Source organism: Triturus cristatus, chromosome 2_1 (assembly GCF_964204655.1).
Source record: "Triturus cristatus chromosome 2_1, aTriCri1.1, whole genome shotgun sequence".
Taxonomy (NCBI): Eukaryota; Metazoa; Chordata; class Amphibia; order Caudata; family Salamandridae; genus Triturus; species Triturus cristatus.
Window position 1 is genome coordinate 512,330,904 of NC_140581.1, and position 26,413 is coordinate 512,357,316.

Sequence of the window (26,413 nt, forward strand, 5' to 3'; positions counted from 1 at the left end):
GGTAAGATTAACGAATATTTTGATGCCCAGACCGCATGCCCGAGATGTAACCTGGTGGGAGCGGGGTTTATCCACATGTTTTGGGAATGTCCACAACTGGGAGAGTTCTAGAGAGCCGTGACAAATAGACTAGCGACCACGACGGAGAGAGATATAACTATGACTCCAGGGTGCTGCCTACTACATTGGTTTCCCCACACCGCTAAAAACAAATTTCATAGACTTGGGGTTGGTACTAACTAAAAGAGAACTCACTAGTCAATGGAAGGCGAAAAATGGCCCTAGTGTAATAAGGTGGAAGAGGGAATTTGGGAAATGGGCAGAATGTGAAGGGACCTTCCGACTGCAAATGGCCCAAAGGGCCAAGAATGAAAAGACGCTGGAGGCAGCAAGGGCGGCTTTAGTAGAGCTATTGAAACAACCCATTAATAAGAACGATGTATACCCTGACGAAGTAGACCAACCACCAGGGGATTGACCGCCTGACAGATCTAGTAGCCTGGATTGCTGACTGAGTGACTGACCTGCCTGCTATGATGTGCATCCCACGCAACTTTATCAACAGGACTAGCTTATTGGTCTGGAATACAGTATCTGCTGTTAATCTGTCCAACTCCTATACACATAAAACTTGACGACTCAGCGACATGCCTGGGGGGTGGGGGAAGGATAGTTTAAAGGGAAGAGGGTTGGCAGGGGGAACTTGGAGGGAGGTGGGGGGTTATCTGTTGAGTAGTAACTGAAGAATAGTATGCTGAAGAGCTACATTCCTGTAAATGTGATATCCGCTTGTATTCACAGGCTATATTGTGAGATGTATAACTCTGTTTCTTAAAAAGCAATAAAAATCTGTTTAAAAAAAATCAAGTGTACTACCCCAAAACAGCACTATACCGTATGAAGAGGTATGAAGATGTGAAATGTCAGAGGGGGTGTGGAATGGTGGGCACCTTCTACCACCTTGTCTGGGACTGCCCAAAATGGTCCTAGTAGCAGTCATAGGAATGGATGCACACTTATCGCCGAAATGGGTGGTACTTATGATAGCTGGAGAGGAAGACTGGCCCAGATACACAAGACAGTGAGTGACATTAGCGTTAGGGGTAGCTAAGAAGAACGTAGCCAGGAAATGGGGAGCGGTAGACCTGCCAACAATAAATGAATGGAAAACTGACCTAGATTAGTATCGTCAGGCGGAACAGACAATAAATAAAAGTAGGGGGTGGCTGAAAAAAAGGGAAAAGTTTTGGAGTGCCTGGCAGACCTACAGAGGCCTATAATCGGGGTGGGAGAGAGACAGAGTAGGCAGAGACTGTGTTGCTAATGCAAAATTATCTCCATGTCCATGTGATTGTAATGGAATATACTGTGATGTGATGTAATTAGCTCCTGATGAGCATATTGATGGAACTGTTGTTAATAAAAAGATTCACCCAAAAATAAATATTGGATGTGAGACTATCTCAAATGCAGCAGATAGATCTAATAAAATGGGTAACTTGGTTCCCTTCAACTACTGACATTTTAAAATTATCAAGCACCAAACCCAAAGATGATTCAGTGCTAAATGCCAGTGGAAAACCAGACTGCACTGGTTCAAGGATTTGACATTGCTCCAAGAAGCGACAAATTAGACCATTAATATATTTTTCCAGAATTTGTATTGGTAATGGTAAAAGCAAAATGCCACGCTATGAAGCATCTCACTGAATGACCCCTCCACCACTGGTAAAGTATACCCTTTGTTAATGTACCCTTGGGCAGTCAGAACTCTCTGTGCTGTCTAAGAGCACTGTGTGTCCCTCTTCATTGATTCTTGTTTCCATTCGCTGCAGGCTTTACCTGCCAAGTACTAGTTCCACTGACTCCTCTTTGTTGCTCTTCAGCTTTCCAGTCTGCTATCACCATGCTATTGGTATCTGGGTCTCCTTAGGAATCACAAGAAAATCTAATGTTAATGATAATGTTAGAGATTTGTAGGGGGCACTGTTACCAAACGGTGTCCTGGTGCTTACCCATTATTCAGACTCGGAAAATCAGGAAACATTACCAGTAGTCAGATCTGCTAAAGAGGCAATTTTTCAACTCTCATCTAAATTCCAGAAGAGACGAGGCTGAGCAAATGGACAACGGGAGTTTGTTCCAAATGGTGATGGCACCCAGATAAAAAGTTCTGCCACCCCAACTTGATTTTTTTAATCTAGGTACCTTCAGGCTTCTAGAATTAGAGTGTCTAAGTGCCCTACTGGGCGAGTACCATCTAAAGTACTGAGCTCAGTCCCGAGGGCTGATATTATGCAACGCCTTGTACGCAAAGCATAAGGCTTTGAATTGAATCCTCTCCCTAACTGGCAGCCAGTGTAACTGTTTGATAGTATTCCTGATGAGACAGTTTTTTGACGTACGAGTAAGAACTCTCGCAGCTGTGTTCTGCAAAACCTGAAGTCTACGCAAATGTTGGGCCTGCTTATTAAGATATAGTCCATTACAGTAGTCTAACCTGGCCAATATCAAAGCTGATATGACAAGGTTTTGATAATTTCCTGGATTAAAAGGTCAAATCTTTTTAATTTTCCTTAAACTGAAAAAGGTGGACGAGGTAAAGGCGTTAATCTGTTTAGCAAAGGTAAGCCTATTATCAACAATGATCCCAAGGTTTATGGCCTTTTCAACTGGTTTCGGAAGATCACCTAAATTCGTTGGCCACCACTTGCCAAAGAGACCACCTCCGTTTTATTGGAATTCAATTTCAACTGTTCGAACTCATCCACAAGCTTACAGCTGACATACATTCACTAAACTGTTTGCTAATGGCGGAATGGTTGTTTTGTGACTGCTACGACGATTTGAGTATCATCGGCATAGGAAGTTATGGCAAAGCCGAAAGATTTTATGATTGGGGCCAGGGCTGCAACATAGAAATTAAAAAGAGTGCAACTTATTGAAGAACCCTGTGGCACTCCACACGGGTCCTGAAAAGGGTTAGATTTAAAAGGATTCATCGCCACATATTGTAATCTATCTTCTAAAAAAGAATTCAGCAGGTGAAGTGCTGATCCCTGCACTCCTATACCTGCTAACCTGTCAACCAGAATAGAGTGGTGCACAGTATCGAAGGCCGCCGATAGATCAAATAAAATAAGAGCGGCCCTTCCGCCTTTGTCTAGAGCCTTCCTAATTTCCTCTATGGATTTAATCAGGGCTGACTCAGTGCTGTGCCCTGTCCTAAATCCATCTTGCGTTTCATCTAGGCAACCCTGAAAGGTAATATAATCCATCAGTTGCTTATTCATGGCCTTCCCTAGGAGTTTATCAGGAAATAGCATTCGTGATATAGGGCAAAAGTTGTTAACATCTGCAGCATCTAAATTAGGTATTTTCAGAATGGGCAAAATGGATGCCCTTTTCAATTGATTGGGAAACACTCCTGTCCTAAACATTACATTAAACACTTTCACCAGATTGTCCGCTATGATATCTTGTGCCAGTTTTACCACTGTCACGGGGCAAAGATCAATAGGTGAGCCTAATTTTGAGTTAACAATGAGGTCCATCACTTGCCCCTTTTTAAGATCAGCAAAATTCCCGAAACAATGTTCCCCAGCTAATCTGTCTACTGCTGGTTCAATGTTCAAACTGATGGAGTTTGCCCTAGTTCTACAGCTACCTACTTCATTTAAGATACTTTCCACTTTAACGACAAAGTGTCTAGCAATCTTGTCACACAAGTCTTGAGTTGGCACTGTTTCAGGAATGGGAGGCGAGGTGAGCATTAACACTGATGGAGCGGAAATTTTACGGTAATTTGTCAATGCAAAACGATTAGCAATCAACTTGGCCAGTATTTTAGCATCGCAATTGAGGAGGGATAGTGGTCTATAGGAATCACATTGCCGGGGCGACTTCCCCGGCTTTTGTAACGAGACTATCAGTGCTTCCCTCATAGATGGGGGAAGGGTGCCTACCTCCAGCGACTCCTCATAGACTTCTCTCAATACAGGGGCCATAATATCTATATACGTCTTATAAAATTCTATAGGGATGCCATCTGTTCCAGTTGCTTTCCCGGATTGCATACCCATAATAGCTTCCCGAACCTCGTCCAGTTCAAACGGTGCACATAGAAATTCCCTTTGCCTATCACTAAGCCACCCCAGCGCCACATCCCCCAAAAAACACTCCAAATCTAACGCATCCTTTCTGGTGGCGGTATACAATTGCCCGTAATGCTTTGTGAATGCGTTAAGAATGTTAGCTGTGTCCCGGTTCACCTCACCCTCAGATTCTTCAATCTCCAGGATATAATGTGAATAGCGAGGTTTCCTAACTGAGGTTGCCAGCATCCTCCCCGGTCGGTCCCCCTCTCCATAGCAGCGGGCCCGCCAGTACTTCCCCCGAAAACGCGTCTCCCTCTCCGCTGTAGTCATATATTCCGTGAGTGTGTCTCTGAATCGTGCTTGAAGCGCGGCGGAGGGTGTACGAGCCATCTCCTCCTCCATCAGTTTTAGCTCCCTCTCACGCCTGTTTAGTGTGTTAGTAAGATCCTTCAACACCCCGAACCCTTGGACATGCAGAACCCTCGCATCGTTACTTTAAACGCCTCCCAGATGATTTCTACACTGTCCACTGAGCCTTTATTACGGGCAAAGAAGTCCTGTATTTCCTCCAGCAATTCCTCTCGGAAGACCTCATCAAGCAACATAGTGGCCTGCAACCACCAGGCACCCCGAGGTCCGCGGAGGACAGTGTGAGCAGAACTGGGGCATGATCAGAGTATGTTCTGGGCAGATGTTGCACCCTCGAGATCGCGGGGCCCAGCCCCCTAGACACCAGCCAATAATCAAGCCTTGCCCATGAGGCTGCCTGCGCCGTGTAGTGTGTGCCTTCGTGCAAGCCCGGGTGTACATGCCTCCAAGCGTCTAGCAGTTCATATGCATCAATTGTGTCCCTGATAACCCCAGCTGCCTTGGTGTAGTGATGGGGGGGCCGGGTGCGATCTATCACGCCCTGGATTATACGTGACATTGAAGTCCCCACCCCAAATAATGTGCTGGGAGCCCGTCTCGAAGATCTTGGCCCACAGCGCAGTAAAAAACGCCGGATAATCCACATTTGGCCCATAACAACAGGCCAGGGTCACTGAGATCGAGCCCATCCGCCCCCACACTATACAATATCGTCCCTGTGTATCCCCCTCCGAGCCTACGAGATGAAAGGGCACCTGTCTTTTTATGAGGATAGCCGCCCCGCGCGCGTAAGAAGAATAGGAGGAGAAAACCCTGTGTTCTGCCCACTTGGACGCAAAGCCTCCAGCCCCCTGAGGAGTAAAATGTGTTTCCTGCAGCATGGCAATGTGTGTGTGATGCCTGTCTAGATACGCAAGCAATTGTCGCCTCTTCCGCGCGTCCCCCAGCCCCCGAACATTCCATGAAACAATATTCAAACTGCCTACCGAACTCTCAGCCATACTCCCGAGCACCATACATGCCCTCCAACACTATTCCAGCATGATAAAGCGCCAAACCTCCTATTATATCACATAAGGTCTTTGACAATCCGAGATGCAAAACTTTGAACCCAACCAAACTCCCCCCTATACTATGTCCAGTAGCATCCGTCTGGGAGGTAAACATATTGTAACCAGCAACTTTCCCATGGGTTCCCACCCCCTCCCACTGAAGCAGCCCCAACTTGCCAGCAATGTAGCCCCCCCACCCTCCCCAACCCCAACATGACAATCGTATATGCCACAACATCCATCTCGGATGCGTAGCAAACTTCCCCAGGGTAATACCCGCTGGGGGCTTCCACTAGATACACGCACAATCACCTCTCGCCCCCAAAACCAGCCGAAGCTCCCTCCCAAGGAAACATTCGGGCTCCAGGGGCCAGAGGGCGCCCGGCACTAAAAGTCATTCGCACGCTTAGATCAGCAGGTAACAATAGTACTCAGCTCAGTCACGACGCCTGCCCCTGCGATAGCTGTGACCATCAAGTCTCGAGAGCGTCCCCTCCGGGTCCTTTCGCAGCAACCGCCTGGGAGTCCTCCGCCTCTCTCTCAGAGACCAACCGCTTCGCAGATGGTCCTCCGCCACCTGCACGATTCGACCGTTTCAGCTGCTTGAGAAAGTCTTCCACCTGATTCCGCGCAGTGAAGAAGTGCTGTTTTCCCTGGTACGTCACCCTGTGGCGCGCCGGTTAGAGCAACGCATAGTCAATTTTTGCCTTTCACAGTTTAGCCTTGACCTCCAGAAATTTACGCCTCTCCTCTTGTACCATGGGCGTAAAGTCAGGATAGATGGAGAAGGAGTTCCCATCATATGTCAGAGTCTGTTTGCCTCTGGCAGCGCGCAGAGCCACGTTGCGGTCTCTGTAGTTTAATAGTCTTGCAATAATCGGACGCAGGCTCCCCCCCATCGGCGGCCTCGGGCCAAGAGCTCTATGGGCACGTTCTACAATGAACTGGCTGGAGAATGCTTCCATGCCCACCGAGGATAAGAGAAGCTTTTCTATATACTCTTCCATCCTGCCAACATTGGTGGATTCCGGAATACCCAGTACGCGTATAGTGTTGCGCCGACTGCGCGCTTCCAAATCTATCATTCTTTGCGGCAATTACTCTCAACAGATTATCCATCCGGGCAAGCCGCGTGGCATGGCTGGAGGTCACATCATCCACATCCGATATGCGCCGCTCAGCTTCCGTTAGGCGCTCCTCATGCCCTTCAAGTTTGTGGACTATGGCATCCATTCTGGTCGACATGCGGTCTACTTTCTCAACCACAGTGGCAAAGCCCTGGCGGATCGTCTGTAGGATACTCTGCACGTCTGTATCTGGCGCCGCAGCTCCTTCTTGTGCCCCATTCCGACCCTCGTGGAGCGGACCTGTTTGCGAGGCCTGGGTTCCCCGCCGCACCATCTTGAAAGTCAGTTTCGGTTGTTTGGCATTCGTCTTCCCCATACTGCTGCTGAAGCGGTGGTATAGGCCCAGCGTCGGCCTACCTCCACCTCACCATGCGCCAGGTCGCACTCCTGTTTCCCGATAAGCAGCTTTTCCCTGCCGCACTTTAGACTCTCCGGTCCTCGCCACACTCTTCGTCCTTCGTACCCACTAGTATCTCAGCCCTCCTGGTGATCCACTCTGCTAAGGTCCTTCCGAGTTATAAGCGCAGGGCAGCCCCACGGGACCACAAGCCGCGCGGCGAGTCCTGCTCCTACCAGTCACCCTTTTAGTGCAGCTGCCACCTCCGCGCTATCTCCATCAGCGAAAACTCCAGATCCCGCACCCAGTGAGTATCGGCGCCTGAAGCAGGCGGTGTCCCCTCCAATGCTGCCAAATCGTTCCCCTTCCGCAGCTAATGCAGTGATCCCAGCAATACACCCAGTCCAAACTCACTGTCGCACTCAGCCCGTCTTGATCGGGGGTTCTCCACAGGTACGCAGCATCAAGTCTTTATATGCCCTGCCACCGGGCTGCCCCCGGGTCTCAGCGCTGCCCTTTGCCGGTACTCGTCCCTGCAGCGGGGGGGACGAAGGGGGGAGCGGGCTCCTTCGCCGCCCCCACACAGCCTTCAATCTCTGCACCTCAGCCGCTTCCCATTCACTATCGCCGCTCAGGTCCTCCCATCTCCTGGTCCGAGTGCGTCCGCAGCTCCTCTCTCGCTTTCAGAGAACCGCAAAAGCCACCACCAGGGTGCGATCCCGCACCTATCTCTCCTGCCCCGGGATCGTCTGGCGTACAGGGCGCTCCCCGAGGCCTAACGCCACATGTGCAGCCGCGGCCTCAAGTACGTTCAGCAGCCGACCGCCGCTCTCCGTGGGTTCACCCGCAGCATCCCGGCCACACCTCCCGGTCGTCTAACTTCGGAGTTCAAGGTCCAAACGTCACCAAACTTTCCTCGAGGCTTCCTGAAGGGTTCCCGCTGCGTTTGAGAGAGTCTTGACCTGCTGCCTCAGTATTCGAGCAGGATAATTGAAGGATGTAAGTGCCGGGCTACGGGAGCCTCACCGTAGAGCGGCCATTCCGTTTGTGCACCACCTAGCGCCCCCCGGCAATATTGAGAGTTGTGAGTAGTTTTAAAGGGTTTTATTTTCTAATTAAATTTAAGGTTTCTCTGACTCTTTATTCATTAGTCAAATATCAGTCAGGTTAAAGAATTGAAAAATAGGAAAAAATAGAGTTAATAGAGAACATATTATAGATTGCATATAAAGCACTCCATAAAGGAAGAAATCCCTATTTCTATTGAAAAATGAGGCTTAAAAGGTCAGTCAGAACTCTTAAAGAGTTTTCAAGGAAATATAATATAAGAGTGAGTTTTGCAAAGCTAAATCAATAATTATTAATTGTCAAAAACTCCCATAAAGAGAAATAAATGCATAGGACAAATAAATCTTTTCAAAAGCCAGTAAGTCAAAGCATAAAACTTAGGGTTTTAGCATCTAAATCTGCCCTCCTCTCAGCTGATTCTCTGTCCACGCGCTGCCTCTCTGTAACTCTCACAGAAGCGCTGTCCATAGGCCCCTCCTTTCTCTCTCTGCAGAACTAAAAAAAAGCTGTGTGTTCTGCAAGCGTCCTGCTAAAAAATAAGTAAAAGCCCCCACACCTCAACTAGCAATCAGTATATATTTCTAACAAAAACACGTGACGTGATCTTCGTACGTCCTCCAATTGGAGTTTCAGAACACATCGACACCCCATGGGCTGACAGCTCACGTCATCAATCAGGCGAGTTCTTGTAACACATTTGAACCTTGTGCTAAATGATTTCATCTCCTAACATCCTGCTAGGGAAACAATTACATTTTCAAAACATTTACACTAACAAAAAAGTATTTTTTAGGCAGAAACTGTGAATACATATTGATAATCAAGGAGAAAAATATATGATTTGCAGTTTTCACTCTACGTTATGAAGTGAATAAAGCATTGTCCAAATAGCTGCCTACTGATAAAAGTAAGCTTTTCATGAAGAGAGGAAACAGGGAGGAAAGAGCACATTCCTATCTCAAGACCTTGTACTGTGAGCCTTTCAGAGCAAATTAAATCACGAGCTGTGTATTTCAGCTTTTCTTCACTGTAAAATGCGTGTTAATTCAGCACAAATGTTTGCTACTTTGAAAGTTCAAAACACATTTTCTAAATTTAATGTACATTCTATAGTGAGGTTAAATCTAAACTAAAGACAATTAAACAACCATGAATTAATTAATTGAGCATGGTTTAACATACCTCATTCATTAGACTGAAAGCTTCTGACCAGGCCCCATTCATTTGTTTTCACTTTTCGTGTACTGAAAGCCTGCTTACCACTTTTAAAATGCAGTTTGTGTCTGAAACTCAAACCAGTTTTTTTCATTTAGTAATGTCTAAATCTTATAGGTGAAATTTGAGCTCCATAAACAACGTGCTTAATAATTCCTTGGGCACATTTTTTTACACTATTGATTTTTTGTGAAAAATATATATTTTTTTCACTCTTAATCATTTCCTTATATTTACTCAAACTATGTTTTTATTTTATCCCTTCTGCAGGTTCGTAAGTTACTCTCCAGATACGTTCTTGTTTTTTACAACTTAATTTACCTTCCTTCAACTTATCAGAATACCAAGGAGCTGAAGTAGAGATCAAAGGGGCTAATTGTGAGCAGTTTTTTTCCAACCAGAGGTTGTAAAGGCAGGCATTTACCTCTGCATTCTCCCCATGCTCTGGTTGGGAACTCGCTAGATTCCCTTGAAATGTCCGTTGGTTTACTCTATTCCAAGCTCTCACTGCTCTACTTCTGGCTATACGGCCAATTTGAGACTTGGGTTGTAGTGTACCAACATTAAACATAATGGCCAAATGGTCTGACCAGACAAGTGGCAGGATGTCTTTAACTACAATTAACGATTGTTTGAAAAAATCCCATCGAGTGTATGTCCTTCTGGATGGGTCAGATCATTTGTCCATTGTGGGAGCCCAAAACTCTCCATGATGTCCAGGAGGTTAGCTGTATCTGTCTCCATCATGGCTTCTAAGTGAAAATTAAAGTCCCGTAACACCGTGATGGCAGCTAGATGATCTTCTAAAAGATTTTGGAGATTATCTATAAAAGTAACTCTCGGGCCTGGCGGTCGGTACACTAAGATGCCCACCATATGGGCAACCTTAGCTGCAGTCCTCCGCATCAACCTCAGGAGCAAAAGTATTAATTTTTGTTGGTGTTCCTGAGCCTGTCTCCCCAAACCACCATGATTTGTCTCTGCAAAGTCATTGATTACTGGTTCCACCCCAGACACCGCTTGCCACTAAAGTAATCAACCAAGAGCCTCCACTTCATAAGTACTGGCCTTAAAGTGTAGTCCTTCAGTGTACCACAAATACTAACAAAATAATCTTAGATCCAGCTACCATAGGACCTACTCATGCCTCTTAATGATGCAATGAGTCACCAGAGGGTGCCATAGCTTTTGTGGTACCATTCCAGGGGTGACCAATTCCAGATCACAACCCGGCTGCAATCAGAGCCTACCCCACTCAAGCATGGGGATTCTATGCACTAATCTCTAGAGTTACTTTGCACTTCTCCATCCGCCCATCGTAGGCATTGGTATTCTAGCTTGACACAGAACCACCATGTTGTAAAAACAAAGGCTCTGCTCACTTTCCCTCTGTCCTGAGCAATCAGTGGAGTGGATGGCCTAATGAGAGTCCCTGTCTAGTATTATGGAGTCAGTTACACTATGTCACAGAAATGCACAAGTAAGAGGCTGCTGCACTGTCACAAAAACAGTGAAGGAATTGGCGTGGCAGAGCTGCACAGCCAACTAGAGCCGGCCAGTATTGAGAAAGAGTGGCCGACCTGGGAGCTGGCATTTTCAGATCTTTTTTTAAAATTTTTACACATTTGTTTTTTTGAGGAAACTCTGCAGGAAAATATAATCTTGAGTATTTTTTGGTGTTTCATTACAAGCAGACACACTGAAGCTGAATTAATGAGCCTCATAAATTGTTGTCATTTGGTAAATTAATCTATGGATGAAGAGGAATTATGGAGACATTTATTTTTCTAGTAAAGGTCCTAATCATGTGACACTTACAGTTGAAGTCTGATTGAGCACCTAAAAGAGAGAATTTGAATATTAGAGAATTTTTTTTTAACAGTTTGTGAACTACCAATGTCGTTTATTGGCCAACCATTGCCCTTGATGTGCTTTAAAGAAAATGGCAGGACATCAGCTTTTCCATCTCCTGAGCCATAGTCAACTTGACTCAGCAATCGAAAGTTGGATTTTCCAGAGCATAAACAGCTGCCAATTGGGATGCTCGACTAAAGTGTTGCTCTAGGATGTTCGGCATTAAAAATGATTTCAGATTTTGTATTTTCTGTGATGTGGCTGGGCATTTAATGGTAGTCGAACTGGATTGTTTGGGTAGTTCACCTTCCAATCAATCAATCAATCAAAAAATTTGTATTGCGCACTACTCACCCGGAAGGGTCTCAAGGCGCATGAGGGAGGGGGTCTGCTACTGCTCGAACAGCCAGGTCTTGAGCTGTCTCCTGAAGGCGAGGTGGTCCGGGGTCAGTCGCAGGTGGACGGGCAGGAGGTTCCATGTCTTAGCCGCCAGGTAGGAGAAGGATCTTCCTCCGGCGGTGGTTCTCTGGATGCGAGGGACGACGGCGAGGGCGAGGTTTGCGGATCGTAGCTGGCGGGTGGGCGTGTAGAAGGTCAGGCGGTCGTTGAGGTATCTTGGGCCAAGGTCGTGGAGGGATTTGTGTGCGTGGGTGAGGAGTCTGAACGTGATCCTCTTGTTGACGGGGAGCCAGTGCAGGTCCCTCAGATGGCTCGAGATGTGGCTGCGTCGGGGGACGTCCAGGATGAGTCGGGCGGAGGCGTTCTGGATACGTTGAAGTCTTTTCTGAAGCTTGGCTGTTGTACCGGCGTAGAGGGTGTTTCCGTAGTCTAGTCTGCTGGTGACGAAGGCCTGGGTGACCGTCTTCCTGGTCTCGGTCGGGATCCAGCGGAAGATCTTACGGAGCATGCGAAGGTTGTGGAAGCAGGCTGAGGATACGGCGTTGACTTGTCTGGTCATAGATAGGGAGGAGTCCAGGATGACGCCCAAGTTGCGTGCGTGCGTGGTCCGTAGGCTTGGGTGCGGTGCCTAGGGCCGGGGGCCACCAGGAGTCGTCCCATGCGGAGGGCGATGGTCCCAGGATGAGGACTTCTGTCTTGTCCGTGTTCAATTTCAGGCGGCTGATGTCCATCCATTTGGCGACGTCTTTCATCCCTTCGTGTAGGCTGGTTTTGGCGGTGTCGGGGTCTCTGGTGAGGGAGAGAACCAGCTGGGTGTCATCGGCGTAGGAGATGATGTTGAGGTTGTGTTGGCGTGCGATGGCAGCGAGGGGTTTCATGTAGATGTTGAAGAGAGTGGGGCTGAGCGATGATCCTTGCGGGACGCCGCAGATGACTCCGGTGGCCTCAGAGAGGAAAGGAGGGAGGCGTACTCTCTGTGTTCTGCCGGAGAGGTATGAGGTGATCCATTCCAGGGCCGTCCCTTGGATGCCGGTGTCGTTGAGGCGTTGGACTAGGGTGCGGTGGCAGACAGTGTCAAATGCTGCGGAGAGGTCTAGGAGGATGAGTGCCGCTGTTTCACCGTTGTCAAGCAGGGCTCGGATGTCGTCGGTGGCTGCGATGAGGGCGGTCTCGGTGCTGTGGTTGGCTCTGAATCCGGACTGTGATGGGTCGAGGGATCCGTTCGACTCGAGGAAGGCGGCCAGTTGCTTGTTGACGACCTTCTCGATGACTTTGGTGGGGAAGGGAAGGAGCGAGATGGGGCGGAAGTTCTTGAGGTCGGTCGGGTCCGCTGTTGGTTTCTTCAGCAGAGCGCTGAGCTCGGCGTGCTTCCAGCTTTCCGGGAAGGTGGCTGTGTCGAAGGAGGTGTTGATGATGTCTCGGAGGTGGGGTGCGATGGTAGAGGCGGCCTTGTTGAAGACATGGTGGGGGCACGGGTCTGTCGGCGATCCGGAGTGGATGGTGTTCATCATGCGTGTTGTGTCTTCGGGGGTTACCTTGGTCCACGTCTGGAGGATGGCGGCGGGGTGCGTAGGTTCGACCGATAGGTGCGGGGGTGAAACGCCGAAGCTGTTGTGGATGTTGGCGATCTTGCAGTGGAAGTACGAGGCGAGGGAGTCGCAGAGCTCCTGTGAGGGAGTGATGTCGTTGTTGCCGGTGCTGGGGTTAGAGAACTCCTTGACGATGTTGAAGAGCTCCTTGCTGTCATGGGCGTTCTTGTCCAGTCGTTCCTTCAGAGATTTCTTCTTGGTGGTGCGGATGAGCTGGTGGTGTCTGCGGGTAGCGAGTTTGAGGGCAGTCATGTTGTCGGCGGTCTTGTCGAGGAGCCAGGCCTTCTCGAGGGTGCGGCAGGCCTTCTTGGAGTTCTTGAGTTCGTCGGTGAACCAGGGGGCCTTCTTGCTTCTGTGCCTGGTGAGTGGGTTCTTCAGTGGGGCGAGGTCGTCGGCGCAGGAGGTCAGCCACTGAGTGAGGTTGAGGGCTGCTGTGTTAGGGTCCGATGTCCTGACAGGTGGGTTCTGACTGAAGGAGGTGGCGAGCTGGTCGACGGTGATCTTGCTCCAGTTCCTGTGGGGAACCCGCTTCGGGTGGTGGTGGACCGTGTTCTTTTTGAAGCTGAAGTGGACGCAGCTGTGGTCAGTCCAGTGAAGTCCGGTGGAGTGGCTGAAGGTGACGCGCTTGCTGGATGAGAAGATGGGGTCGAGCGTGTGGCCGGCGTAGTGGGTGGGGGTGTTGACCAGTTGCTTCAGCCCGAGGTTGGCCAGGTTGTCCAGCAGGGTGATGGTGTTGCGGTCGTTGTTGTTCTCCAGGTGGAAGTTGAGGTCCCCGAGGAGGATGTAGTCGGCGGAGGGGAGGGCGTGCGGGCTGATGAAGTCGGCGATGTCTTCGCTGAATTGTGTGCGTGGTCCCGGGGGTCTGTAGATGAGGGTGCCTCTGAGGGTGGTCTTGGGGTTGAGGTGGATCTGGAAATGCAGGTGTTCGGCGGCGTTGAGAGTGTCGGTGGAGTCAGTCGAGATGCGAATGGTGCTTTTGTGGACGATGGCGATGCCTCCTCCGGTCTGGTTGACGCGATCTTTCCTGATGATCTTGTAGCCGTCCGGGATGGCGATGGCGATGTCGGGGGCTGAGGAGGCGTTCATCCAGGTTTCCGTGAGGAAGGCAACGTCAGGAGATGCGGTGTCGAGGAGGTCCCAGAGTTCCACGGCGTGTCTGTGGACGGAGCGGGTGTTGAGCAGGATGCACTTCAGGTGGTTGCTGTTGTCCGTCTTGGTGGGTGCGGTGCCGGTGCGGAGGCAGGAGAATTTGCAGGATCTGCAGGCGAAGGGTCCGTGGGTGTGTCGCGGGGATGCTTGGTGGCACCCGGGGGTTCGGGCGGTGTTGAGTGCGATGAGTGTGGCGGCATCGTAGGTCCTGCGGGGGGTCTGGCGCTGGGCGCGGTCCAGGCGCGGACGGGCGCAGACGGGCTTACCTTTGGCGCACCTTCGGCGCTCAATCGGCGCTCCCGCTGCGCGCGTCCGCTGCGCGGTCGCTGAGGGGGCGTCATAAGTAGTGAGCCGGGAGGGAGGGTCAGCTGGGAGGCGGGAGGCTGGGTGGCCAATGGGAAGGAAGGGGAGGCGGGACTGCGGGGTCAGTGGCGGGAAACCGGAACTGGGAGGCGGGAAAGGAAGGCGAGTGACCGGGGCAGCGGCGGCGGTGAGCTGGCACGAAGAAGAAGGGCAGCAGAGCAGGCAGCGAGCGGAGGGCAGTACCTGGAAGTTGCGGGGCAGAGGTCGGCAGCGGCGGATGAGGTAAGTAGCGTCAGGGGGGTCAGCGGTGACAGCAGGCGAGCAGGCAGGCATCAGGTAGTGGCGGGGCAGAGGTCAGCGGCGGCGGAAGAGGTAAGTGGCGTCAGGGGGGTCAGCGGTGACAGCAGGCAGGCAGGCAGGCGTCAGGTAGGCAGGCGTCAGGTAGCAGGCATCGGGTAGCAGCAGTGGAAGGGGAGCGACCACCTGTGAGGAACAGGGGGTCACAATGACCAGCGCGGAGTGGACCCCTTAAGTAGTGAGCCGGGAGGGAGGGTCAGCTGGGAGGCGGGAGGCTGGGTGGCCAATGGGAAGGAAGGGGAGGCGGGACTGCGGGGTCAGTGGCGGGAAACCGGAACTGGGAGGCGGGAAAGGAAGGCGAGTGACCGGGGCAGCGGCGGCGGTGAGCTGGCACGAAGAAGAAGGGCAGCAGAGCAGGCAGCGAGCGGAGGGCAGTACCTGGAAGTTGCGGGGCAGAGGTCGGCGGCGGCGGATGAGGTAAGTGGCATCAGGGGGGTCAGCGGTGACAGCAGGCGAGCAGGCAGGCGTCAGGTAGTGGCAGGGCAGAGGTCAGCGGCGGCGGAAGAGGTAAGTGGCGTCAGGGGGGTCAGCGGTGACAGCAGGCAGGCAGGCAGGCGTCAGGTAGGCAGGCGTCAGGTAGCAGGCGTCGGGTAGCAGCAGTGGAAGGGGAGCGACCACCTGTGAGGAACAGTATTAAATATCTGTCCTTGCTCCTTTCGAAGAAAGCTCTGTTTCACTCATTGATTAATGTAGTCTGGGCATTTGGTGATGATTGGCTTGTACTCCTAGTTATTTTTCAGTTGGTTGTGAATTTGGACACCCTCCGAGTGCATGTGAAGTGCATCTGCTGCTGTTTACACTAGTGGGTGCAATGGGACAACAGGGTGAGAGGTATGATGTTTCGAAATTTGTTCATGTGTGGGCCATTTGAAATACCCTTCCATAGAATGGTTCATTGAGTAAGATCAATATTTAAAAGCTAGAGAAGGAGTGAGATCCTGAATTCTCCTCTTTTCCTAAATGCAATCAATAAGACATCAAAATCCTGGAATATAGCAGGCTTAGCAAATAAGGTAAATGATCCCATCTTTTGTGACCTAATTGAGAAGAATGACATTATTTGTCTGCAGGAGTGTTGGGAACAGGTTGAGATTCACTTTGCAGGGTACCGTTCGTATTTCACCCCTGCAACCCAGTCCAGGAGAGGTAGAAACTCGGGGGGGCTTTGTACTTATATTTCTAATATGGTCAATTTGGCAATAAAGCAACAGAATACAGGGGGGCATAATTGTTACCAGGTCCTCTGTTTAACTGCAGGAGGAAACCGACTTATTTTAATAAATTTATATAATAACATCCCGAAGGAAGACCTGAACAAAGTATTTGAAGATTTAAATAATTCAATATCCTGTGCTATTGGTCTGGAACAAAATGATATTTGTATCATTCTGACGGGGGATTTTAATTGTCATTTGTGCCCTTATAATAATTCTGGTATATGTGGAATGGTTAATTTAATTGGCGACCCATGTACACATTTTGAGCATACCGTGCTGGGAAATATGTTTAATAGCCTAATCTTTGAATGGGACTTGGGATTTGCAAATGAACTGTGTACACCTCAGGTTCATTTCCAACCCACTTTCAATGGGCGTGGTCTAGAGTCTGTTATAGATTACACTATGGTTAGCACTACTCACAACCGTAAAGTCCTGTTGTATAAAACATTGGACATTGCAATGAGTGACCACTTCCCGATTAGCTCAATCTTTGATATTGATAGGAGTACTAGATCTGTCCCAAATGTAGCGGAAAACCTTTCCCGCCATGCTATTTCATTGGCAAGACAAAACGGATATGCTATAAAATGGAACAAGGTCGATCCTTCAAACTTTCTCCAGAACCTGATACTGGATCAATATAATAATGTCAGGATTTGTCTGGAGGATCATCCTGACCCCAGTTTGATTATTTGTGCCTTTGACCAGATTACGTCATTCATTGCCAAAAAGTTAACAGGAACACTACGAGACAAGGCCTGCCAAAAAACAATTGGATGGTTCAACTCGGATTGTTCCAAAGCACATTCTAACTTAAAGCAGATTTTAAAGAAAACACCCAAAAATATGCTAGAAGTTAGAGCCGCCAGGGCAGCTTATAAAATATCGATAAAAAAACGGAAGCGGGACCTCAAGGAGAATGCGTGGAATGCATTAGTAAAGGCAAGCTGCTTGAGAGATAAAGTTGCGTTTTGGAGAGCAGTAAATGCCCCCTTTCTCGTCGAAAGGAATTCGATAAGCTGGATCTTGCGATAGAAGAATCAACCTGGGTGGATTACTTTAATGAGCTCTATAAAAAAGATGTTTTGCTCAGTATAGCCTCTAAACCCTTAATCCAGCAGGTTGTTATTGAACCTATTGCTTCTGTTCTATTCCCTTTGGGGATTGTTTTCTCCGCTTCTGAAGTAGAATTGGCCCTACAGGAAAGTGCAAGAAACAAAGCCCCCGGGCCTGATGGGGTACCTACAGATATATATAAAGATACTGTTTCTTTATGGGCTCCACTGCTGACTAACGTGCTAAATAGTTTTAACATTAAGGGATTCCCACCGACCTGGCAGGAAGCCATTGTGGTGCCTATTTTTAAAAAGGGAGATCGAACTGATCCCAAATGTTATAGGCCCATTTCCCTACTTGATTCACTGATGAAAGTGGCAGGTAGAATTATTTTAAACAGATTGCACACTTGGGCAGAGGAATATGATGTTATTTCTAAGTTCCAGTACGGTTTCAAAGCTGGTCTAGGTACTGTTGAACAAGGGCTCAACTTGGCCTTAATAACTGGCAAATACATGATGGCAAAAAAGGGTAATCTTTTTATGACCTTCGTTGACCTTAGTTCAGCATTTGATTGCCTGGACCACGACGTACTATGGGACACTTTAATAGGCCTGGGCATAGATTTAAACATCCTTAATTTTATCAAAGCATTATACAGAGAGGCAGGGGCTAAGGTGCGTTTCGGTAACAAAGGGGAGTGTACTCACAAGTTTCCAATTATGAAAGGTGTCAGACAGGGTTGTATTTTGGCACCTTTTCTTTTTAATTTGTACATAAATGAAGTGGCAGATTTTTTAGCTAAACAAGAGTTAGACTATCCTCAAATTGACGGCACCGCAGTTCCCATTTTCCTATATGCGGACGACGCGGTTATCATGGCCAGAACTCAGTTGGGCCTTCAAAAGGCTTTAACCAGCTTTTCTTTCTTTATGAGTTCTAGGGGTTTAAAAATAAACATAGGGAAAACCTTTTCCATGTGCTGCTCGTCAAAGAATAAACTTTCTTGTAAGACTTTTATCGACAAGTCTAAGATAGAACTTACTAGTACTTTCTCATATTTGGGGATTGTTTTTAATCAAAAAGGTACTTGGAAAGCAGCAATTAGGGCTAGGAATCTTGCTTTTGCCCGTACTTTAGGAGCAATAAGACAGTTTGCCAATAAACTAGGGGGCAGGCCTGTACGTATTTTAATGGACATTTATAAGTCTAAATGTATATCAACTGCTCTATATGGATCTGGCATATGGGGTATAGCAGATTCTCAGGAAATCCAAGTAAAAGAAAACACCTTCCTGCGCTATTTGCTAGCGGTCCCCAAATCGACCTCTACATATATATGTCATAGGGAATTGGATTTGGTCTATATTTCGGATCTCATTAAAGTCAATCCATTACTCTTATGGCATAAGATATGGACTTCGGAGGCAACTGCTTTCAATAGAACCATCTTGAGTGATTGCCTTAAACTAGAGAGGTGGAAAGACATCCATTGGATCTCCTATGTGAAGGAGTTTACGACTAATATGGGGCATCAAGCTTTTTTTGATAATCCCTCCTCGCTATCCCTGATCTCCAGAAAGGCTTTTAAGATAAGCTGTCTTGCTTTCCTGGAGAACAAACGATGGCTTGAGGAGAGGACTAAGACATCTGTAATTCAATACAACTTACTTGTGCAGGGCCCTGGTTTGCAGCTTTATCTGTCTCCTGACTATCCTTGTTACGACAGAATGTTGCTATCGCAACTGAGAACTGGCACATACTATAGGTTGATAACATTCCCAGTTAGCAATGATTGGTCCTTAAATTTAATTAATTGTCCCTGTGATGATCTTGCTTTGCAATCTTCAATACATTGTGTTCTATTCTGCAAATATTATGCTTAGGGAAGAAAGAAATATCTGATTCCCCTTCTTAAGATCTGGGGCCTAAGACAGTGCAGATCTGCTACACAGAAAAAGGATACTGCGAACACACACGAAATGCTTGATAGGTGTGCGTCAGTTTATCGTCTATCGCCGGCTTCAGGCTCATTTAAGCCCTGGTTCCCCGACGGAAAGAGCGGTGTTCCCTTCCTGAGCGGTTGCCAGGTGGAGGTTATGGTCCCACCCAGTTTTCACGGGTGAAGTTGAGACGATAAACTGACGCACACCTATCAAGCATTTCGTGTGTGTTCGCAGTATCCTTTTTCTGTGTAGGAGTCACACAGCTTTCATTTTGTGCAGTAGCTTTTGTGGTCCTGATGAAAGCCTAGCCTTGTTAGGCGCTGCGGCTGAAACATGTTGACCATCATTTGTTGTTGATTCACCATAGTCTACACTGTTGACTGTTGGTGTGCACTATTTTAATCTGGGTCTGGTACGGCTGTGTGAAGAGAAACATTTTTTTTCAGCAATCATCTTCATATTTCATTTGCCGTCCCTGAACTAGTTTTAATACACTTTCTTCACTGCATCATTTATCTAACAGCACTGCACCCCTCACTCATACCAATTAGCTCATCATATGTGGATTTAGTCCATCCTCTAGTGTACTAATAAAACATCCCTGAGCTCCTCCCTCTCAGAGAGGGGGTTGTAGCCCCCAGAGAAACTAGGATTTTTCTCTGGGAGGAGAATCCCATATGATGAAGCATGTCACCTAGGGTGAGTGAGGGATTACGTCCTCAAAAGGGATTGCCCTTTGACTTAGTCAACTGGGCCTAGTCCGTGCTATATACTTTACCTAATTAATTCATTTTGTTCAGACCTCAGGGTTCTCACTGTTTTTTAGGTACTTTGGTTGGGGATCCAACCCTGTGTGGTCTTAAAATTCTCCCTATGACCCCCTGGCTTTGAACTGTCTCATTGTGTACATTTACAATACCTGCATCGGAGTTTACACAGTACAATGGTCCTCTGGGGACGAAATAATTGGTGGTTCACACAACCCCCCCGGTACACATTCCATTTAGTCCAAATTCCTAACCATTTTTGGGGACAGCCCCGTGCAACATATACAGTTTTCTCGCGAACCATACACCAGTCCATATCTTCCTTCCATTTCTTCAGCGTGGGTGGTGCAGCGGCCCCCCATAACTGCGCTATATTGCGCTTGGCAATCATCTGCCCAAGTGTGACCCATAACCTCCCTCTCACATTTAAATCCGTGGGCTCCCAAATGTTCAGAAGGCATCTCTTGGCCTCAGGCAGCAAAGGTACCCCCCCACACCGTACTCATAACTTTCAGGGTATTCCGCCAATAGACCTGAACTACTGGGCACTCCCAGAGAACAAGTAGAAACTCGCCCTGCATTCTACATCCCCTCCTGCATAGCCCATCCACACTGCTCCCCATTTGAATTAGTTGGGTCCCTGAGATGTAGACTCTATGTAGAATCTTTAGCTGTACTAGTTTTAATTTTGCCGATATAGCCACTTCCTTGGGTGAGGAAAGTGCCTCCTGCCATTCTTCATCGTCTATTTCCAGACCATCCCTTACCCATTTCTCCCTAAGTGCCGTGAGGGGATCAGGAGTGTGGTGGATGAGTTTTTTATACGTGAGGGATATACATTTGTCTGGTATATGCCCGTCTAGCAGCCTGTCCTCGAGCGGTGATGTCTTAGGTAGCTCCGTGCCTGGCGGGATGTTGGCCTGCAAAGCATGCTGAATCTGGGCATAGCGAAATTGCTCTGATGCTGCCATGGTCATATGTCTGTTGAAGCGCCGAAAACGTCAGCACTCCATCCCGCCCCCACAGGTCCCTAATATGCGAAATACCAATGAGGTCCCATTTGTCAAACCCTTTGGTTCGCCCCAGAGTCCCCAGCCGTTCCGTATCCCAGAGGGGGGTGGCCAATGTGAGTTTACTGGCCCATCCCAGCACTTTGTTGGCCATGTACCACATCTGGACTGCCTGGTTCGTGGGGCCTGTGAGTCTGTACCTAGTAGGTCGAGAATAAAGTGATCTTGTGAAATCACCGCCAGGCAGCAACCATCTGTCCATTCCGTATGCAGGGTCATCCCCACTTCCGTACTGACATTGGTTAATCGCAGCCAGTTGCGCTGCCCAATAGTACTTCCTGATGTCCGGTAGGGCTATACCCCCATCATACCACCCCAACGTGAGCTTGCCTAGCGCTATACGAGGTCTTCCATCCCACAATAAGTCTCTCTGCAGGGACTCGACCTCCTTAAAGAAGGCTTGCGGTACAATGTCTGGGTGATTTTGGAGGGCATATAAGGATCTAGGCAATGCCATCATTTTGAACAGCGCCGCTCTCCCAAGCAGGGACAGGGGCAACTTCTTCCAGACATCGACATCCCTTCGGAGCCTCTGCAATGGAGGCGCCAGGTTTCGTTCATATCGCTTCCTGACATCGGTGGTTATAAATATACCTAGATAGCGAAAACCGTCATCCGCTACCTGGATCGTGCAGTCTCTTGGAAGAGGGGGAGCGGTTCCATGGAGCATGTAGATTGTTGACTTACTCCAGTTAATCCGAAAACCTGAGTTTTGTCCGAAACTGGCAAAAATATCTAGTACCACTCGTAGGGAACGCGCCGGGGAGGAGAGATAAAGTAGGATGTCGTCTGCGTACAGCGAGATCCTGTCCTCCCAGCCCTCAGTCCAACGGAGTCCGCGGAGGGCTACGTCTCTGCGTACCCAGGCCGCGAGCGGTTCAAGGGAGAGAGCGAATAACAACGGCGACAGAGGACAGCCCTGTCTGGTTCCTCTACCTAGTGTGAACGCCTCTGACATCTTATTGTTGACCGACACTTGTGCTAGCGGTTCGGCGTACAAGAGGTGCACCCATCCTATAAACTTGGGCCCAAAACCCAGCTTTTTGAGAACTGCAAAGAGGTATGCCCATTCCAGGGTGTCGAACGCCATGGTCGCGTCCAGCGAGACCACCATGGCGTCCTCCTGGATTCCGGGGCAACGCCCCAGAACTCCATGAAGGCGCCTCAGGTTGAGGGCCGTGTTGCGATGGGGCATGAAGCCCGATTGGTCAGGGTGCACGAGTTTAGTTATGATAGGCCGGAGTCTGTTGGCTAATACTTTGGCCAGTATTTTTGGTTCCGCATCAAGAAGCGATATTGGCCCATACGATGTACATTCAGCCCTCGGTTTCCCTGGCTTGGGAATTGCCACAATTGTGGCTATGCGCTGATCCCTCGGTAATGTACCTCTCTTCTTACTATCGTAGTACATGGCCTTCAGGTATGGCACTATCTTATCTGGCTTGAGCTTGTATAGTTCAATAGGGAGGCCATTGGGCCCTAGCGCCTTGCCCACCTTAAGATCACCTATTGCTGTGATTAGTTCCTCCGACGTGAGTTCTTCCTCCATCTGCTCTCGATCTCGGTCAGTGAGGGTAGGTAGCTTGATATCTGCTAAGAATGCGGTTGAGTCATCCTCCGTGAGGTCAGAGTGTTCTGGTACACCTTCTCAAAGTGTAAAGCGAGTTCCCGCACTATGTTGTGCGGCTCGGTGAGGACTATCCCCGAAGCACTTCTGAGTTCAGGTACCACTCTTTGCTCCCTTTCTTTCTTATCCAGCCAAGCTATAAGTTTGCCCGCTTTATCACCCTGGTCGTATATACGTCCATCCCTGTCACGCGCAAGGGTTTTAGCCACATCCGTAGCAGTGGCTTTATATTCTGCTGCTCTGATTTGCAATTGGTGGGAGATATCATCGTCGGGGTCCTGCCCAATTCTCTCCTCCAGCCGCGCGCTTTCACGCTCGACATCGGTCAGCTGCTTTTCTTTATCCTTACGTCTACCTGCCACAACTGAGATAGCCTGCCCCCTAAGAACTGTCTTGAATGCCCCTCACAAAGTGGACGGTGAGTCCACCGTGCCATCATTGTCATCAAAGTATTGGTCAATTACTTTCACAAGTAGTGCTCTGGTCTCTGGACCTTTTAGGTACCAGGGATTTATGGGCGCTAAGCCCCCTACTCTCTTGTCCCCTATCGTCAGATGAACCCATATTGGCGAGTGGTCAGAGATACCTCTAGGAAGGTGCTTAATTTCCGTCGTGGTCATTCCGGCTGCACCAGGGAGAGGACGTAGTCGATTCTAGATAGGGTACGGTGCGCTCCCGACAGGAAGGTATACCCTCTACAAGTGGGATATTGTTTCCTCCAGAGGTCGACAAGGCCAAAGGCGTCAAGGAATTGGGGAAGCCACTGCTGCCCCACTCCTATATCCCGTGGTGGATGCCTATCCCATTCCCCTGAAACCACAGAGTTAAAATCTCCGCCAATCACGAGGCGTCCTGTAGGTAATCCTAGTAAAAAGGCTCCCAGGTCCTTATAGGACTGCGCTTGTAACCCGGGCGGGATGTACGCTGCCACCAGAATGAGCGGTCGGCCCTCCCACTGTCCTGCGACCGCTACGTATCGCCCTAACGGATCTGTCCATGTGCACTGAACCGCAAAGGGGAAAGCGTGACGAATCAGGATCCCAACCACTCTAGACCCTGTTGTGAACCCGGCATGTGTCACCATTTTATAGCCCCACCTGTTGAGCGCTTTACATGTGTTTCCTATTAAGTGTGTTTCTTGTAGCAATGCAACGTCGGGGGAGTGTCGTTTGAGGTGTTGCAGCACAATACTTCTTTTTATTTTGTCCCCCAACCCGTTAACGTTCCAACTTATCAGTTTAAGACTTTTATCCCACTGCATATTTAGCGTGGAAACAGGTAGTAAGGGGCCCTTCAAATACCAAGAAGCCCGACCGTGTGACTGATGCTATGCTTGACCAACAATAACACCCCCACCTCCCACCCCCACCACCATCTACAACCCAAAAAGTAGGAACTCCACAAGTACAAACTTCGGTGTCCCCTCCCCCTCCCTGCTACCCTGCCACGTAGGTTCCAAACTACCCACATCCCCAACCAGCAGAGTGCCTATTGACCCAAAGTGTGAACAACTATGCCTTGGACATATGCGTTTTTTTTTTTTTTTTTGCGTATTTATATAGCGCGAACTCGACCCGAAGGTATTGGAGCGCTTTACATGAGCACCGTATTTACATTACACATTCAGGCACAGGGAGATTGAGTGATTTGCCCAGAATCACAGGATGTGGACGCGACCTCGAGGCTCGAACTCAGGTTTCCAGCACCGAAGCACCGTCATACTCCCAGGGACAGTGGCCTAACGATAATTGAGCCCCCCCCCCTGCAAGGTACGTGGATGGGCCCCCTCCGGGCTCTATCGAGAGCTCTCCGGCTGAAGTGCAGTGCTGAGGGGGCCCCCTGGAGCTTGCCCCCCCACCCCCGCACTGCGAGGGATGTGGGAACCTGTGTTACGCCCCTGCCTAGGGACTGCTGCTTATGTATATGCGCACTATGCAGAACCTCAGCAATCTATAGCACCTATACATGCAGAACTCCTACCGCACTGTGTCAATTACAGCTAGGACGCAAAGACGTGATTTACAACTTTTTACACGCGGGAGCCGGAGTCTGGCTAGGACGTATAACCTGTAATGTCGCCATCCTGATGTAAAAGTACGAGCAGATAATTCACAAATACGAGGTCGTCAGTCAACATCACTTTTATTAACTAGAAAGAATACAATATTCAGTATCTCACGATGGCCCTGGAACCCCAATTGTTTTCTGCAACTGAGAAACTGCGCTAAGTTCCTACTGTCCCAGCTGTGAAGGTACAACACGAATCTCCTTAAGGCAAAACTCATCAGTATTTATCATTAATCAGCTTGTGGGAGGCAGTCACTCCAGATTGCAAAGATCATTACACTGTAAATTACCAAAGTGAGATTAAGTTGCTACAGAATCAATGATACAGCATCTGTTAATATTTTAAAATACATACGTCGTGATTGGCAGGGCCACCTGACAAGGGCCTGTATTGTAACAATAATGCTGATAAGGGCTCTTTTCGGATTTTGATTGTATGATTTTTTTGATTGTTTTTTAGCAAAGGGTGCGGTGCACGTGTTTGGACATCTAGATTTCAAGATTGTGGTAGAAGCCGCTGACGTGCCTCCATTCACCGTGGTGCTCCTGGCGCCATCTCGGCAGGAAAAGGCAGCGTGGACCAGCGACATAAGCCAGGTAAGGGACGCTAACAGCTGTACAGTGGACAGATACATCGGCAATTGCTCAATTTGTTTTAAGGAGGGCAGTGGCAGGAATGAACGGAAATGGGCCAGTGCTTTAGGTATTCTCTCACTCCACTCTGCTGCTTGGTCTTGACCCTCTGCTCAGAGTCCACACTCCAAGACAGCAGAGGCGACGCGTTGTTTCCTTCTTACAGCGCACGCACATTGTAGAGCCACCAGAAGTCCCCTGCCCTCGTTGCCTCGAGCCGGGATAAGCATAGCACTTGACATTTAATGCGCCGCTCATGCAGAGACATCTTAAGGATTTTGGGGGCCCTGGGCCAAACATATTTTGGGGGCCCCTGTGCAGAACAGCTTTGAATTTATGATACAAATTGAGCCCCTGTTTCCCACGCAGTTTCCGCTTCCTCAGCTGCGTTAGCGATCTAGTTTGCATCATGGGCATTAGGCTATATTTTCCCTGATGTAAACAGATGCGCGCAGCTGACAGCGGTAGGATTTAGTGTTCCCTGCCCTGCTACTAGGTTTTTAATACTTTTTAACTTATATATATGTGGCTGAATTACTCTGTGCTTTTTAACAATTTCTCCTACCTATGCGCACTTGCACTTTACTTGATTCTGCTTGCCTACACCTCCTTAGCTGCTCCGATTCGCATCTCGCTTTTCCTCCAGTCCTTGTCCGCCGCGGCTGATACACCGATTGAGCGGAGGGCTGGGGCTACTATTGGGCCCCTCACTTCCGCCGTCACAGTTTCCACTTCCTCAGCTGCATTAGCGATCCAGTTTGCATCATAGGCATTAGCCTAAATTTTCCCGATGCACACAGACGTCCGTCAGCATCCTGGAGGCGTCCGGCGCCAGCCATGCTGCCCAGTTCCCCCCCAGTGAGTTTCTTCCACTATATTACATTAGGGAAAAACCGCTTAGCCTTAGGCGGCTACCATTATGTCAGTGTACAGCGGCTGATCCGAGCTTGGAGGTAGACTTTCAACGCAATAAGTGCAACTGGTCTCCTCCAGCCAAGGAAACGTGTACCCAAGATCCTCCCACGCAACAATAAGTGTAAAAACAATAAGAAAACAGAGGACTTAAAGGCCACACTTTTAAATTGTCGCTCCATGCAAATGCATGAACCAC

The 26,413-nt window shown here is 48.9% G+C and overlaps 1 protein-coding gene across 2 annotated transcripts in view; it reads left to right on the forward strand.

Moving 5' to 3' along the window:
• RASGRF2 (Ras protein specific guanine nucleotide releasing factor 2) overlaps positions 1-26,413 on the forward strand; it is a 2,022,215-nt gene that overhangs the window by 1,163,418 nt on the left and 832,384 nt on the right. For both annotated transcript variants that reach the window (XM_085632406.1, XM_085632407.1), the window contains exon 12: positions 25,130-25,266. In XM_085632406.1, the coding sequence (XP_085488532.1) occupies positions 25,130-25,266 (137 nt within the window). The remainder of the gene's footprint in view (positions 1-25,129; positions 25,267-26,413) is intronic.